The sequence below is a fragment of the Limulus polyphemus genome, unplaced genomic scaffold, assembly GCF_000517525.1.
Source record: "Limulus polyphemus unplaced genomic scaffold, Limulus_polyphemus-2.1.2 Scaffold2787, whole genome shotgun sequence".
Lineage (NCBI taxonomy): Eukaryota > Metazoa > Arthropoda > Merostomata > Xiphosura > Limulidae > Limulus > Limulus polyphemus.
This window is the reverse complement of record NW_013668397.1, coordinates 59,937-75,039: the sequence shown is the minus strand read 5'-3', so window position 1 is coordinate 75,039 and position 15,103 is coordinate 59,937. Positions and strand designations below refer to the sequence as shown.

Here is a 15,103-nt window from a genome sequence, read left to right as displayed (position 1 = left end):
CTAAAGTTTCGTCGGAACGAATTTACGGAAAATTAAGTAACGACTGGAGGAGTAACAATACTGTAAAGAAAACATTGTCTCCTTCGGTTCTGCGATGATTCTGAAAGTATAATGCTGGGCAAGCTTAAAACATTATTTGTTTGTTTTGACAAAATAGGTATAGCAATTATTGTAATAGTTATTAATATTATTACAAAAACATTAACCCCTGTATGAAACTTTAAAAAATATAAAGTTCAAGTAAATGAGTCAGCAACATTGAGTTACGACAACCTGGGTAAGAACTAAAATCAAGGATATCTCCAACACAACTTTTACCACGTGTCCTGCACGTGACACGAAAACGGTTAATATTGTTTGTAAAGAACACAGATCTACTTCATCAGTAACTAACATCTGTCACAGAGAATACAATAATATTATATATTTTTGCTTAAAATTAAACTTTTTTCAATAGCAAACATAAAACCAAAACAGCTGATAGGAAAAGCATGATAACTAAATTACAAATATAAAAATACAAAACTTACTATAGTACTACTGGTTGGTACAGGTGGACGTCCCAATGTTATGTTTGGCATGGATGGAGAGGAATAGAGGGCCATGTCATTACAATAACCCAAAATATAAGGTGAACCAGGTTCCTAGTGAGGAAATCAAATAAGTATTCAGATTTTTATCCCATTTCTCTTAGTTAGGTCTGATAAAAAATTTCACTCAATATTCTAGCCTTAGTAGACAGATTATTCCATAACAAATTATATATGTCAGTTTTTTTAAACAGTATATTATCAAATACTTCTGATGTGCTAGAACTTGCGTTCCATAAAACTTAGGCAAATAACCATTTTTATTTTATGGTGAGTGGTATTCTAAACTCATTAATTTTTTCATCATCTGTTAAAAATTTAACACACATTTTTAGAATAAAATCTGAAAGCTTAATTAATTCATTATTTATTTTTCTTTGCCGGAATTTGACTTCTAATTTGATATCAAATAGATAATGTGATATGAATATCTAAGTGTTAATAAGATAACTTAATGGTATATTTACTTAAACAAATAAAACAATCCACAAAACACCAGCTGTTTTTTGAAGTCAAAATCGCACCTTGCTTCATCCAATGTCAAAAATTATCAAGTTAACACGAAATACAACCATGATCCTTTACTGGAACAGCAATGACAAGGCTTTTACAACATATACACTATATGTTGTACACTATATGTTGGTATATTTATTTGTAATTAACTTTGAAAGCATTCAATTTCATAAATAATGATTTGATTATGAAAATTATAGCACATTGTATTTCTAGCTCTATATGTATGTAATCCTAAAATTGTACATTCTACCATAATGTCAGTTTTACCTGAAGAAATTGGATAATAATTTTAATTTTTGTTCTTACGTAAATGTGGCTAGTATGTCTTATAATCATGTGTACAATCTATTGACTGTCTATTATTTTATTTATCTAAGTATATAATTTGAACATAAAATATGTATATATATATATATATATATATATATATATGGCAAAAAGTTGAGTGTTTTTAACTAAACATTGAAGCTCATAATTTGTGTTTCTGGTTTACTTCTCCATTTAATTCACTTCAAAATCAGAAACATCACGATTTATTGTAAAAAATGAAATATCTAAAGAAAAATATTTATATCTTGATAAAAGAAAGGTTATAAATCAGAACCATTCTGAACTTAATAGCCTTTATTAGGTTGCTGTGGATAGCTTGGCGTGTTTATCAAGTTTATAGTTAGATACAACAGCATCTCCGAAGGCGGAAAAACCATGCCAATAATTCGGTGGGATGACGTCGAGAACTTCCGACACTGAAGTCATCCCCTTTTAAGTTGCTTCAAAATTGGAAACACAGAGCTAACTATAGCAAACGCACTGCGGTTTGCTCTTTCTGGCCGATGTACGTCGGAGAACATAAAAACCTATTTATCCTGTGGAACAGATGAAAAATAGCAAACATTCCAAAAATTTGCCAACATTCTGGTGGTCTCTTACACATCCTACAACCGTGGTCATTTTTAGCCTTTTGAGTAGAATAGGAAATTTCAGTTGTCTCATTGTATCCACCATAATGCTTGGATGCTTGAACACTTAAGTATTTAAGCTTGAAAAAAAAATATACACATACAAATAATATGACTATACTTCATGCATTGAATCCCGGGAAAGATTTTGTCTATAACAAATTCACAGAAAAGAAAGACTTTAATTAAACAAGTACATTGGTTGTTGTTTGTTAGTTAAACACAAAGTTGCTCAATGGGCTCTCTATGCTCTGCCTACCACGGGTATCGAAACTCGGAGTGTATTGGTAAAGGACATAACATCGCTTGAAACATGAACAAAACTTTTTGGTCCTGAAGTGTCGATTTATTGCAAAATGCATGTCCTTTAATATTCACAGAAATGTTTTGGAATTGAAAATTGATTTGATCAACTGGTACTGGAAATTAACTTCGTGAGTATGAGATAACACTTGCGAAAGCCTAAACATTTATATGAAACCTATGAAAGCTGTCATACTGGATAAATATAATTGTTATTACGGAAAGAAGCCTGCCCAGTTTGCCTTAATTATCTGTTAGAAACCTAAATTTTCCCGTATACAACTATTTTTCTAAACACTGATCTACATAGCTAAAAAGTTTTGACTTACTTGACGTTGCAACCCACTTTTTTATGAATGTTTGAGCGAACAGAAAAACCGAAAATAAAAAATAACCATTAAAATGAGCTCTTAGAAACCCATTTGGACAAGTGTTTTTCCACACGGAAATTGCACATGTTTGTAATGTGCCAGGTTTTCGTCACTACTGACACACAGACACATACTCATACGTACTGACAGATTGATCATAGAAAACAGCCACGTACTTAGAATGGTTAAATCTTAAAAACTACTTGTGGTAGGAACATTGAGAATCATAAACTGTATTCAGAAATGGTTTGTACTGGTACAATATGTTTCAGAAAATGTTACAGGTGTTTAATACCATTTTAGCCAATTTTAATAAAAATAAAAAGCTACTCCAGGCATTATAAACTGTATTCAGAAATGGTTTGTACTGGTACAATATGTTTCAGAAAATGTTTCAGGTGTTTAATACCATTTTAGCCAATTTTAATAAAAATAAAAAGCTACTCCAGGCATTATAAACTGTATTCAGAAATGGTTTGTACTGGTACAAGATGTTTCAGAAAATGGTACAGGTGTTTAATACCATTTTAGCCAATTTTAATAAAAATAAAAAGCTACTCCAGGCATTATAAACTGTATTCAGAAATGGTTTGTACTGGTACAAGATGTTTCAGAAAATGTTACAGGTGTTTAATACCATTTTAGCCAATTTTAATAAAAATAAAAAGATACTCCAGGCATTATCTGTTTTGGACAGTCTTCACATAACATGCATTTTATGCAAATCACCCCTCACCTACTGCTGAGAGCGAGTTGATGAAAAATGAAACATTCCTAAGTTACGAGTACAACAACTTAGGTATTCAGTGTAACATGGTTTGAAACAACCTGTGCGATATCCAGACTTTCCCGAATAAATTGTTATGACAGTCAACGTACTTCTCATGAGGTTTTATTCCCCTTGGACAAATAGTATTTGCGATATAATAATTTTGAATATGTTTTTTTTCTTTATAATTACCCTATTTATGTAAACCGGAAAGTCAATAGTGTTCCCTTCTACAACTACAGTCCTGAATTGCCAAACATTTGTTGTTGTTTTTCAGATTCCTAGCTATGACTCGTTTAGAATAACCTTTTTAAATTTTTACATTTTGTTTTGTTTGTAACGAATTGTTGACAGTCAAATAATATCACCCGAAAAGCCGAAATAAAAGAGTATCGAAATGTATAATTTTTTTCGTTTTGCAAAATGCGTATTGACTATTAAAAGTAAAATTGTAACATCTGATACATCACTGACATGTAGAGGATCTCTCGTGATTTTCATATTTAGTAATGCTAAAGACAGATCCTTTGTTAAATCGGTATATTGTATATCCTGTAACTTGCGATAAACAAGTAAATCGAATGCATCAAATTATATACAACAAATATGTCAAGTAATATACGTATAAACGTATATAAAAGTACAACATTTGATATATCAGAAATGGCTCTCATGACTTTCATGTTTAGCAACGTTAAAAGTGCAAAGTCATTCACAGTAACGTAATGATGTTGAAGTGTATATATTCAAATTCTAATATAACAAGTAAGTTATCTTTATAAAAAAACGCATGCATTTTTGCAATATTATTGTTAAATGGAACTTACTCTGTATTGTCAACTCACATAAGCTGATTTGTATATACATCTGAAACAATTTTCAATACTACTGGAAGCTGCATTTTCAATTAATCGTTCTGTATTGTATACATGACTATCTATTTCCGTGTTTATATGTTTAGAACTTGTTAAACTTGTCGATGCAATAACGTTACACAACGAATGTAACTAAGTTGAAATGCACACTTATTATGTACTTTTTAATGCATGAGATTCTATATAATCTTTCCTCACGTGCATAACACTCTGGAACAGCGATGTTCAGATAGGGATCTAAATTACGTTGAATAGCAAATTTTTAAAATATACTGAAATAGATATACGTTTAATCTATGTTGAATCGCTTAACTGCTATAATCAAAACGCATTTGTTAGAACAATAAAACGTATTTCGTTTTTGACGAATTACATTGATGACTGATCATATATGCAACAAACAGTGCGAGATTTCATCTAAATATCTGATTTTTATTACGTAGTAGATTACACATATATTTATATATGAATAACTTTACAATGCTGATTGATAATATATGTAACAAAGTTATTTTAATAAACTCATAGTTACAATTTATCTAAAATAAATATAAAGAATAATATAAGTAAACACATTTCCGTCTTTATCCATAGTCTTACCTCTTGTATTGGAGTACTGCCATTACTAGAGTGGAGGGAATGGATACTAGCTCCCTCTGGCGGCGATCCTGGTCCAGAATCAGATTTACTACTACTTCCATCTACTGTAATAAAACAACCAACAATTTTAATGTCAAGAAAAACATCTCCTGCTATCTCCATGTGTTAAGACATTCTTGATTAGAAACATAAATGAAATTCAAACAATACAGATAACTATGTGAAGACGAAGTAAATAAGTGACCGAAAATTTATGTTTTATTTTTCTCAGATTTAGGCGAAAATTCTTCGCAAAGTCACATTATATATCTCTACAAAATTATTATAGATATTGTTTTCGCATGAGGTGGCAGTTGAGAATACTTTTCTGTTTATTGTTAAGCGCAGAGCTACACAATGGGCTATCTGTGCTCTGCCAACCGTGGGTATCGAAATCCGAATTTTAGCATGAGAAGCCCTTAGAATTACCGCTGAGTCACTGGGGGAAAGCGTTTGGACTATAACAACCTCTATATTGAAAAATTTTACAACAGGTAAAATGCATTATATTACAATCGTGAATATTAATACAATTTTAATCGATCACTGTATAAGTTTGTAATACTAGATACAATGGTTGTGAATATTATTTAAACAAAAGTTAACTTCCTGTACAAAAAAACAATACTACCTAAACATTTTCCAGAAATACATGAATATCACATAATTTATTAAGTATCTTTTAAGTTTTAAGTATCTTTGTAAGATTACTGTGTTAATAATAGTAAATAAATTCAAAATCCAGCACCTGCATGCTTAAGTATGGTTAACATGCTATGTTATATACACATCGTTTGAGCTGAAAACAACATCAACAACAACCGATCATATCAAACTTGACATGCACATGACACAAGGAAAAACAACAACAAAAAACACCGTACTTGCAACAGATGGTCTCCTCTTCACAGGAGTCGCCCCTTTGTCTTTGCATCTTAATAAAGGGCTACTGCGTCTCTCTATTACTTTTTGCTTCAACACAGAACGGACTTTAAGGTTGGGCTCGGAAGCTATAGAAGGACAGAACGTAACATCACCAACCACTACTCTACTAATCATTCCAGGCAGTTAAAAAATGCGAGCATTTTATTTAGTCAGTCTATATTGTTTTAAGTTATCTGATTAATATATATTATCTAAAACGCAAGCCATGCAATAAGTTCATGTAACTTTAGGGTTACGAATTAACGGAGATAATGCAAGTTCAGTAAGGCAATCATGTGTTGAAAAGTTGAGACACTAACAGAAGTTTTTAACTCTTCAATTTTATGTAGCTTTGTAGATATAATTAAAACAAGTTATTTTATACGTGATGCCCAACGTATTCTTCAGCATGGGAACCACTATCACATGTTTTTATGTTTTGAATGCTTTTTGCCCCATTGGTGAGTCAACATTCTATCACAATTTTTATATTGATTATCTTTGCAATTTCCCCCTTTTTGACAGCCCTAATTCAGTCATTTAAAATTCAGTAAGTTCTTTTACAGAATGGTTATGTTAAGTAGAATTTCATTTTCGTCTTTACATATCGAAGGCTTTCTTTCCAGTGCTGGGTTCGTTGTTACAACTATTTAATCATAGGAATGAAGTCTTCTAATTACGTTTCATTGGAATTTTAATTACCCATAGTAACATCTATATCAAAATGTTTCTGAACGACAAAATACTTTATTAAGTGTGAACAATGTCTAATGTGAATCTTTACTTTGATCTGGCAAATTAATTTGAAAATAATATAAAAACATAGCCTTAAAGTTTAAAACAAATAACAGAACGAGTTTCGTTCCAAACCTCCACTTCGAAAATAAGGGCATAGGTATAGCGTAAATTGATGAAATATAGATATTTAAGAACACTCCTGTAATAAAAAATACATTATTAATATAATTAGTATATTCATTTGACCAGTTCATCCTTGTATTGATCACACACAAAGCTATATACTTAAGAATATTGATTTCTCTCTAACTTTGAATTTTGATGAAACTTAAAATTGGATAATTCTATATACAAACATTAGTATATATAAAAAATAAAATTTATTTCCAATTTCCAATCCCGGCTTAGTCCAAGTAAAAACAATATAAAGTCCTTGATGAAAGCAAATTATTACAGTTTGAACACATGACCACATTTCACATTCAAACATTTTCATTATATGTTTATTCCTCTATTCTGGCCAACCTGAGGCCCCCGGGACATATTTAATTAAAAACATGTCAACATTTAAAACTTATAGCAAGTATTTTTTCTAATGATAAATTTGATGTAGAAGTTATCAATGCAAAACACAAACCGAAATCCAAGTCTCCTACTCAGAAACAAACCTTTAAGTCAAAAACAGAATCCATTTAAGAATATCAGACTCAAATATGTTGTGAAGGAAAAGTTTATTTGTGAAAGTGCAAAAAAAAAAAAATAACGACCGAAAATATGCTACCAAAACACCTCCAGATTCTAGAAAATGCTATAAATACCAAAACCGTTATTTTGAAATAGTATGAACTTAATTCAAATAGTAAGATGTTAAAAGTTAAAAAACAACAAATACATCAAAGATAATTCAAATGAAAAACAACTATAATTAATCAGAAATGTTTGTTACATATAAAATAGGCAAAGAACACTTCGCGATATAAATATATATAGAAGAACTACTTTTTTGCGAAAAAAAAGAAGATAAGATAAACAGAGACATGATGAAAAACAATGTTCAACTCATATTTGAAATGTCAATAAGAAATTATAAATAATGTACATTCTGGTTTATTTTGCAGAAATAAATTTCGTACTTAAATATTTGATTTTCATACTTTTCTTTCTTTATCATTATGACCAAACTGTATTTCCACTTTGGCACATTGAACAGGGATTTCAAAATGTTTCAACAGCTTTCATTATTAATTTTGAATTAAGTAAGATATTATCATCATGATGACGCGCAGTTGGCGTCATTCCACCAGAATTTACTCTTTAAGATAAGCGCGTATCTTCCAAGGTGACCCGACATTTACCAGTGTTAGAACTTAACAATTTTAGTGATTATATACTTTTATCTATTATATCAAGATTTAAGCTTTTGTGCGCAAAATACACCTAAAATTACTGAATTACTTCTTCCAAATTACAATACATATTATTCAACCCCCTAGCATGAATTCTTTGGCGTGATTGGCCGAGAGCGCATCATGCGGTATGAAACATTTTTCAATGTAATACAAGGACAAGTTTTTCTCATCAAATAGTAATGTTAAAATTCGATGACAGTTTACAGTGGTTATTTGGAAATGTTTTTATATTAGAATAAGTACAACATTTTGATCATTAATGCGTTTATTTTCGAGTATAAACACAGAACAAATGAAATTGGAGTATCACAATGGCACTAATAAGAAGATAGACTAGGCAGGTGTATAAAATTAACAGTGAAAAATGTGCTGTTATTAAACGAATCGAAAAATCATATACGAAGTTGGTAATAGTACGCTTAAATACAAGGGATGTAGTTATTTACATAAAAGTGTGAAGAGATAATTAGTCTCGTAAGTTAACTTACAGATGTAAAAAAAGGTAAAGAGATTTGCCTGTATTTTTATTAATTTAGGGATTACTTGCTTGAATTAGCAAAGCTTCTGCTACTTTCCTTTTGTTTATATTAGGTTTTTGGACCCTACACTTCAAAAATAAACACAGAACTGAAAAAACAACACATTTATCAATCATTTACACAGACTAGACACGAAATCAACAATGCACAGCCTTGAGGTCGTTAACCTGTTTTCGCAAACTCCCAGTCATGAAGCTATAAAACAAACAACAGACATTATTTCACAGAATCTTAATAGGATAATCAATATACAAACCAAAATGTTAATTAAGCTTCCACAACAGTTTGTTTCCAATATTACGTATCATACTTTATTAATTAAAGTACATGTGCACGGACTAAGTATGGGAAACCCTCTATCCGGAAACCTAGCCACTATTTTCTGAAGAAAATCGAACAACAAGCAATAAACAAATCTTTCACAAATCAATGTAATAGCTAAGAAATGTTGACGACATTTACTGTAGTTTCACTTTCAACGAAGAACAAACACAATTCTTACAATACTTGAACAACATACATAGAGACATTAAATCTACTATATATATAACGAAAATAATTCCATAATTAACTTTGTAAATGTTACAATCACCAGATAATTCGATGGTTTCAGCACAAAGGTTTACAGAAAAGATATATATAGTGAAAACTTCGTTAACTGGCTTTCTAGTCACACAATACACCAAAACTTAGGCACACTAAAAGCTCTACTCCATTCGGCCTACACTATTTTGCAGCAGTGACTACATCCGAAGGTTTTATAAGTCAGTTTCATAACAAATTAAATTATAACCCTGATCAACTTAACACCCTAGAAAACAGCAATACACAAAAACAATGTTATAAAATAATTACTGGCACAATTCCATTCATTGATAACATAAGCACTCCCCTTCAAGAAATATAGCAAATATTAATAAACAAATATAACATAAATATCCATACCAGATTAATTTTCATTCCTTAAACAAATATTAAGAAAAATATATGATGCATCTCCACAACCAGGAACCATATACAAAACATAATGTGCTGACTGTTTTGATTTTTATATAGATGAAACTGGACGTAAATTAGACACTCGAATAAAAGAATACACCCCCCCCCACACACACACACACATTCACACGAACATTATTATTATATTCAATTCAATTACCTCACATCTTCAGTTCACAATGTTTAAGTATTACAACACGAACCTAATACAAACAAAAGAAAGATAGCGGAAGCTTTGCTAATTAAGACACATAATCCCAAGATTAATAAAAGTCCTGCCACATCTCTTTACCTTTTTGATTTCCGTAAGTTAAATTATGAAACTATCCTCTCACACCTTTATGTAAAGTAGCAGAAATACTCCCCTTGGTCGGCTGTTTACGCTAACTAATCGTAGTATTTATATCTCATTGAAAGAAAATAGAAAAAAGTTAAAATTTCTAAAATACGATTTCTTTTTCTGGGAAGTACTGCATGGGAAAAGTTTTCGGATTGTGCTCTTTAGTCATACGCAACTCATTGCATCAAAATTATTCAATGTACAGAACTCAAAATTTTCATAAATTTTACTGATATAAAGTCTAATGTTTTTATATATTTAAAGTGGTACCGTTTATTTAAAAAAATAATAGTTTTTTAAAAATTTCAGACATAATCAAACCCTCACGTACATGCCCCCCCAGTAGCACAGCGGCATGTCTGCGGACTTAGAATGCTAGAAACATATAGCTCATTGTGTAGCTTTGGGATTAGCTTGAAACAAAACTCACATACAGTCCTAGTGAAAGTCGTGTTCTTCTTGTGAGGAGGGCACTTTGTAACGAATTTGTTATTATATATTTATTTTAATATCAATGTTTGTTTGGATTAAATTTATATTTAGAAATATACATGACTTATACTGTTAAATATGTATTGCGAAACTTCCGCCTATTCTCCAAAGTTTTAGAAGATTCTCGAGAGTAAGAGTCAACAATATGTGTGTACGTAAACGCTTGTGTTAGCGCCAGTATTGTTACGTAAAACTGAAATTTCTAGAAAACCTCCACACGCCTATAATTATAACCGACGCGCGAAAAGGAGAGTATCTATTATTAGTTTGTTATAGTCAGTGTGCTATAAACTTCGGAAGCTATAACTGTGATTGTTATAACGCTTATCAATCGGAAACTTCTGATATTTGACCAGGAATATTTATAAATTTCGAACATACCATTTAACTTCAGTAGATTCACATCGGACATTAATACTTTTACGAAAACCTTAAATAACGTCACGGTGGAAAACCCGGTGTGTGTGTGGCTGAAAAATAACGAAGGACAAAGCTAGCTAGCTTCCCGTTAAGCGAATCGTACATACATCAACTCGTAATTAATTAGCTCATCGTGAACCCTCGACAATATATCAAGGAAGTTCCAGACTAGAACGAAGACTTTATATTGCTTGTAAATTTGAGAAACTTTTGTTTATAAATCATTGTTTGTAGTAACTGTTATTGTAAATTGTATTGTTGTGTGTATATTAAAACACGTAATTATGTTAAAAAAGAAAACTGTGTATCAATCTTGTTGGCAAATATCATAAATTGATTATGTATCGGCATATATTTAAATGATAAATCCAAAGTACAATTTAACTACTAAATTTAAATTATCAGTTAACTCAATTTCAGACCATTTGAAATTTTAATACGTAACAACTTTTATTTAAAGTTTGTTCTATTATAAAGAAACGGTTGTTGCACATACCACAGTTATTTTTCTAATTGTCTGAATCTTGAATACCTAAAGTATGAAATTTTTTTTTATCGATTCGTGTTTGTGGTGCCATTCAATAGATGGAGCAGAAGCTTTAATTACATACGTAGATACTGACATACACGCTACGTCCATTATAGTAAGATAACTATTGTATTAAGTTTACTATTATTATTTTAGTGTTATCTTTTTCACGAATCTTTTAAAGATAACACGTTTTTCACTTTTAATTTTACACTCGCTCACACTTGCCTTGCCTGTCTTGCTATTATTATCTAATCAAAAATATCTTAGGTGTGAAAAAAGGTGCGGCCAAAAAAGGATTGATTGTGCGACTTAAAGGAATGAAATCAAAACTGGCGGCCGAACTGGTAACTACCCTTATAGTAATGATAAGAATTTTACCGCAAATATTCATTCATTATTTAGCTAGGCCGAGTATTTTGTTTTACCCGTCATCATGCCCCAAATTGAACTAAAAACGCGGCCTTCAAGTCGCACACTCAATCCTTTTTTGGCCGCACCTTTTTTTTTCACATCTAAGATGTTTTTGATCAGATATCATGAGTTTTTGTCAATACACACCAACAAACCAAAGCAAGTAAGAAAGTGACACTCGATAGTAACCTACATTATCTTTAGGATCGCAAGCCTATTATTCGGAACAGACCTATACTTTACAGAAACAAACAGATTCTTTAAAATATATAGTGGTAGTTTTCCTCTCTAAAACAGTGTTAATAGCTTCCTTTATAGTAGCGCCATGGAATTTAGATTAACAGTGTTTTGTCATCATCCCCATGCAATCGGGACAGCCTTATCAAGCATCATTATTTACGCTAATTACTTAAGCTAATATCACGTGACGCTAAATGCTCTTTAATAAGGATAAATTCATAAAATTTAGTAAATTTGAGCTGAAAAGTTGGTAATGAATAATCAATAATAACCGTCCACCCGCATGATTCTTTGGAAAACTTGAGAACTAGAAACTGCTAATCTAATTTGCTTGGTCTAACCAATACTTATGTATCTGCACGTCCTTTCATCTTATAGTTTTGCTGCTCTAAATCAGCTGTCTTTAATCCGAATGACAAAAAACTAAAAACGGTCCACTTTTACTCTTAGATGAAACAGTAGTAAAAACGTTAGACGGATAGCTCATGTGACTTTTTGCGTAGGCGTGCATAAACATTTTCGTCAAATTTGAGCGGTTTTTGTTGAATAACTTTGCACATGTGTCTTATATTTACACCAAATGAGACTCCTTATTGTAGGTTTAACAGATGTATCAGTGTACCAGATTTGAAAAAAAAAATCCATAAAAGTTAAGTATGTTTTCCTATCAAATAAAGTTTCCGCACTTTTGGTGCGAAGAAAAAAAAAAGGAAGAAACTCATTCAAAATTGGAGATGTTATATCTCAGGTATTTCTTAATGGATTGCCTTGCAATTTGGTAAGTAAAATAAGCGTCAAGTAAAGCACATTCACTGAAAATATGTTATAGTCTGGATTACCAAAGTCCGAGCTACAGGAAGTGGAAAATCGCTAAATTAATAACTAATAACACACAGCGTGTCCTGCAGCAAGTTGTTTTGGCCGCACGACACACTACCGTGTGTCTGGATATATCCAGTAAGAATTAAATTATAAAGTGTTTACCACAAATGTCTATGCTAACTCATGATAATCAAGAAAGTAATACATCATATACTTTAAAATATTTTGGCACCATAAACAACAAATTGAACTTGTAATTGAATTTAAAATATTTTTATGTACCCTGAACAAATACACATTACACACATAGTATCTGAAAACTGGAATCAGTTCAAAGATTGCTTATACTATAAAAAACTATAACTAGACAAAATTCGACATCAAAACAAAATAAAAGGCTGTTTTTGGAATCAACATAAATACATAATACAAACAATAATTTCAAGGTGCACAAACTGTATATTTTCTGCTTAAACTGGCGTTTTGCTCCCAGCATTCTATTGTTTCTTTTGTTTTGTTGACTCGAGGGCTAACCATTCCTAATTTAGAAGTTATCGACCAGAGAGAAAGCAGGTAGTAAATAGCATCCACTACCAACTCTTGGGCTACATTTTACCATCGAAATATGGGATTGACTAACACATTATAATGGCTCGACGGCTGAAAGGGTGAGCACCAGGCCAAGCCCTCCCCTTAGCGTTCTAATTGATATAATTAACTAAGCTATAGTTGGTGCAGCGTGATTTATTAGTCACTTGTGATCCAATATTTACATGTAAAAGTACAAGTTATTACAAAAGCATGATTGAATAATAATTGGTACTTTAAGAATATACAGGGTGGTCCAATATTATCTTTTAATAATTAAACAACTAAAGAAATACAACCATGCAGTTTTTAAAAATATTATGGCCCAACTCAAACAGTTTTTATTTATATGTTTATGCCAGAAAAGGCTCAATGCGTCGTTTGACTAGCAGGGTGGGCCAATTCCGTGGCCTCCGCGTTTGTCAGACATAATTCCACTAGACTTCTTTCTTTTGGGATATGTTAAGGACATCGTTTATCGCACGTCTATAGCAAACATCATGGAGCTAAAGACCATGGTAATGGTTGCCATCGCCACTGGAACTGTGGGCATGTTGCTGTAAACGTGGACTGAAATCGAATATCGGTTAGATGTACTAAGAGCCACTAATGGTGCACACGTAGAAGTCTATTGACATGTCATTAAAAATTGTTTGAGTTTGGCTACAAGATTCTGAAAACTGAATTGTTGTATTTCTTTTCAGTTATTTAATTATCAAATTTTGAAATAGGAAAAATAATATTGGACCACCCTGTATATCCAGAAGATTTTCAAATATATCAAACTGCCATAGTAGTAACAATAAAACCAGTTTTTCGACTCAAAATTATCCGACAGTCTACAATAAGAGTATTAATATTTCTAAATTATGGCTAATATTCATTCTACTACACGCTACAGACAAATGTTGTAAAATCAAGACAATCCAGTTGATGCACATGACAACATTTTTAGAAAATGGAATTTACGATGTGGATACAAGTTAGTTTAACAGATCTATCTGCTGATAAGGATTATAAAACTAAACAAAAAGTGCTTATAATGAAAATCTATTGTTTTCTGGTTGTATTTTCGAGTAAAACTTTTCTGAGATTGTTTTGCAAATTACTGTTTTTGTCATCGCCATAATTCATTTGCTTTTGTTTGTTTATTTGTTTGCTGTTAAGCACAAAGCTACACAATGGGCTCTGCCTACAATCAATATCGAAACCCGATATTCAGCGTTATAAGCTCCCAAGCTTAATGTTGAGCCATCGGGGAGGGGAGAGATTTCACATGCTTTTGCCTGTTTATGTACACAGCGTGGTCACAAGTAAATAGACACCACCTTTTCAGAAAAAAATAATTGATATATTTATAATTTAATTAATATCTAGTAGAATTTCCTCTTGCTTCGTGGAGTTCGTTGATCCTTTGGGGCATCGTGAGAATCATTTCGTCAATTTTAGATTGTGAGATTTTTGCCCACTCTTGCTTCAAAACTTGGAGTAGATCGCTCTTCGAAGTTGGTTTTTTGGTTGTTTCTTGACTTGCCGGTCGAGTAAGGCCCAGAGGTTTTCAATGGGGTTCATGTCAAGATATTGGCTCGGCCAGGGCAACTTCTGGATACAATTTTCTTCCTGG

At 31.6% G+C, this 15,103-nt stretch overlaps 1 protein-coding gene across 9 annotated transcripts in view; it reads right to left on the bottom strand.

Moving 5' to 3' along the window:
- LOC106467902 (histone deacetylase 4-like) overlaps window positions 1-15,103 on the bottom strand; it is a 107,432-nt gene that overhangs the window by 43,333 nt on the left and 48,996 nt on the right. For 7 of the 9 annotated variants that reach the window (XM_022396113.1, XM_013928288.2, XM_022396115.1 and 4 more), the window contains 3 exons: window positions 5,910-6,035; window positions 4,987-5,090; window positions 531-644 (listed from right to left, as the gene is read on the bottom strand). In XM_022396113.1, coding sequence (XP_022251821.1) covers window positions 531-644; window positions 4,987-5,090; window positions 5,910-6,035 — 344 coding nt within the window. The remainder of the gene's footprint in view (window positions 1-530; window positions 645-4,986; window positions 5,091-5,909; window positions 6,036-15,103) is intronic. The other 2 variants (XM_022396120.1, XM_022396121.1) reach the window with 1 other exon arrangement.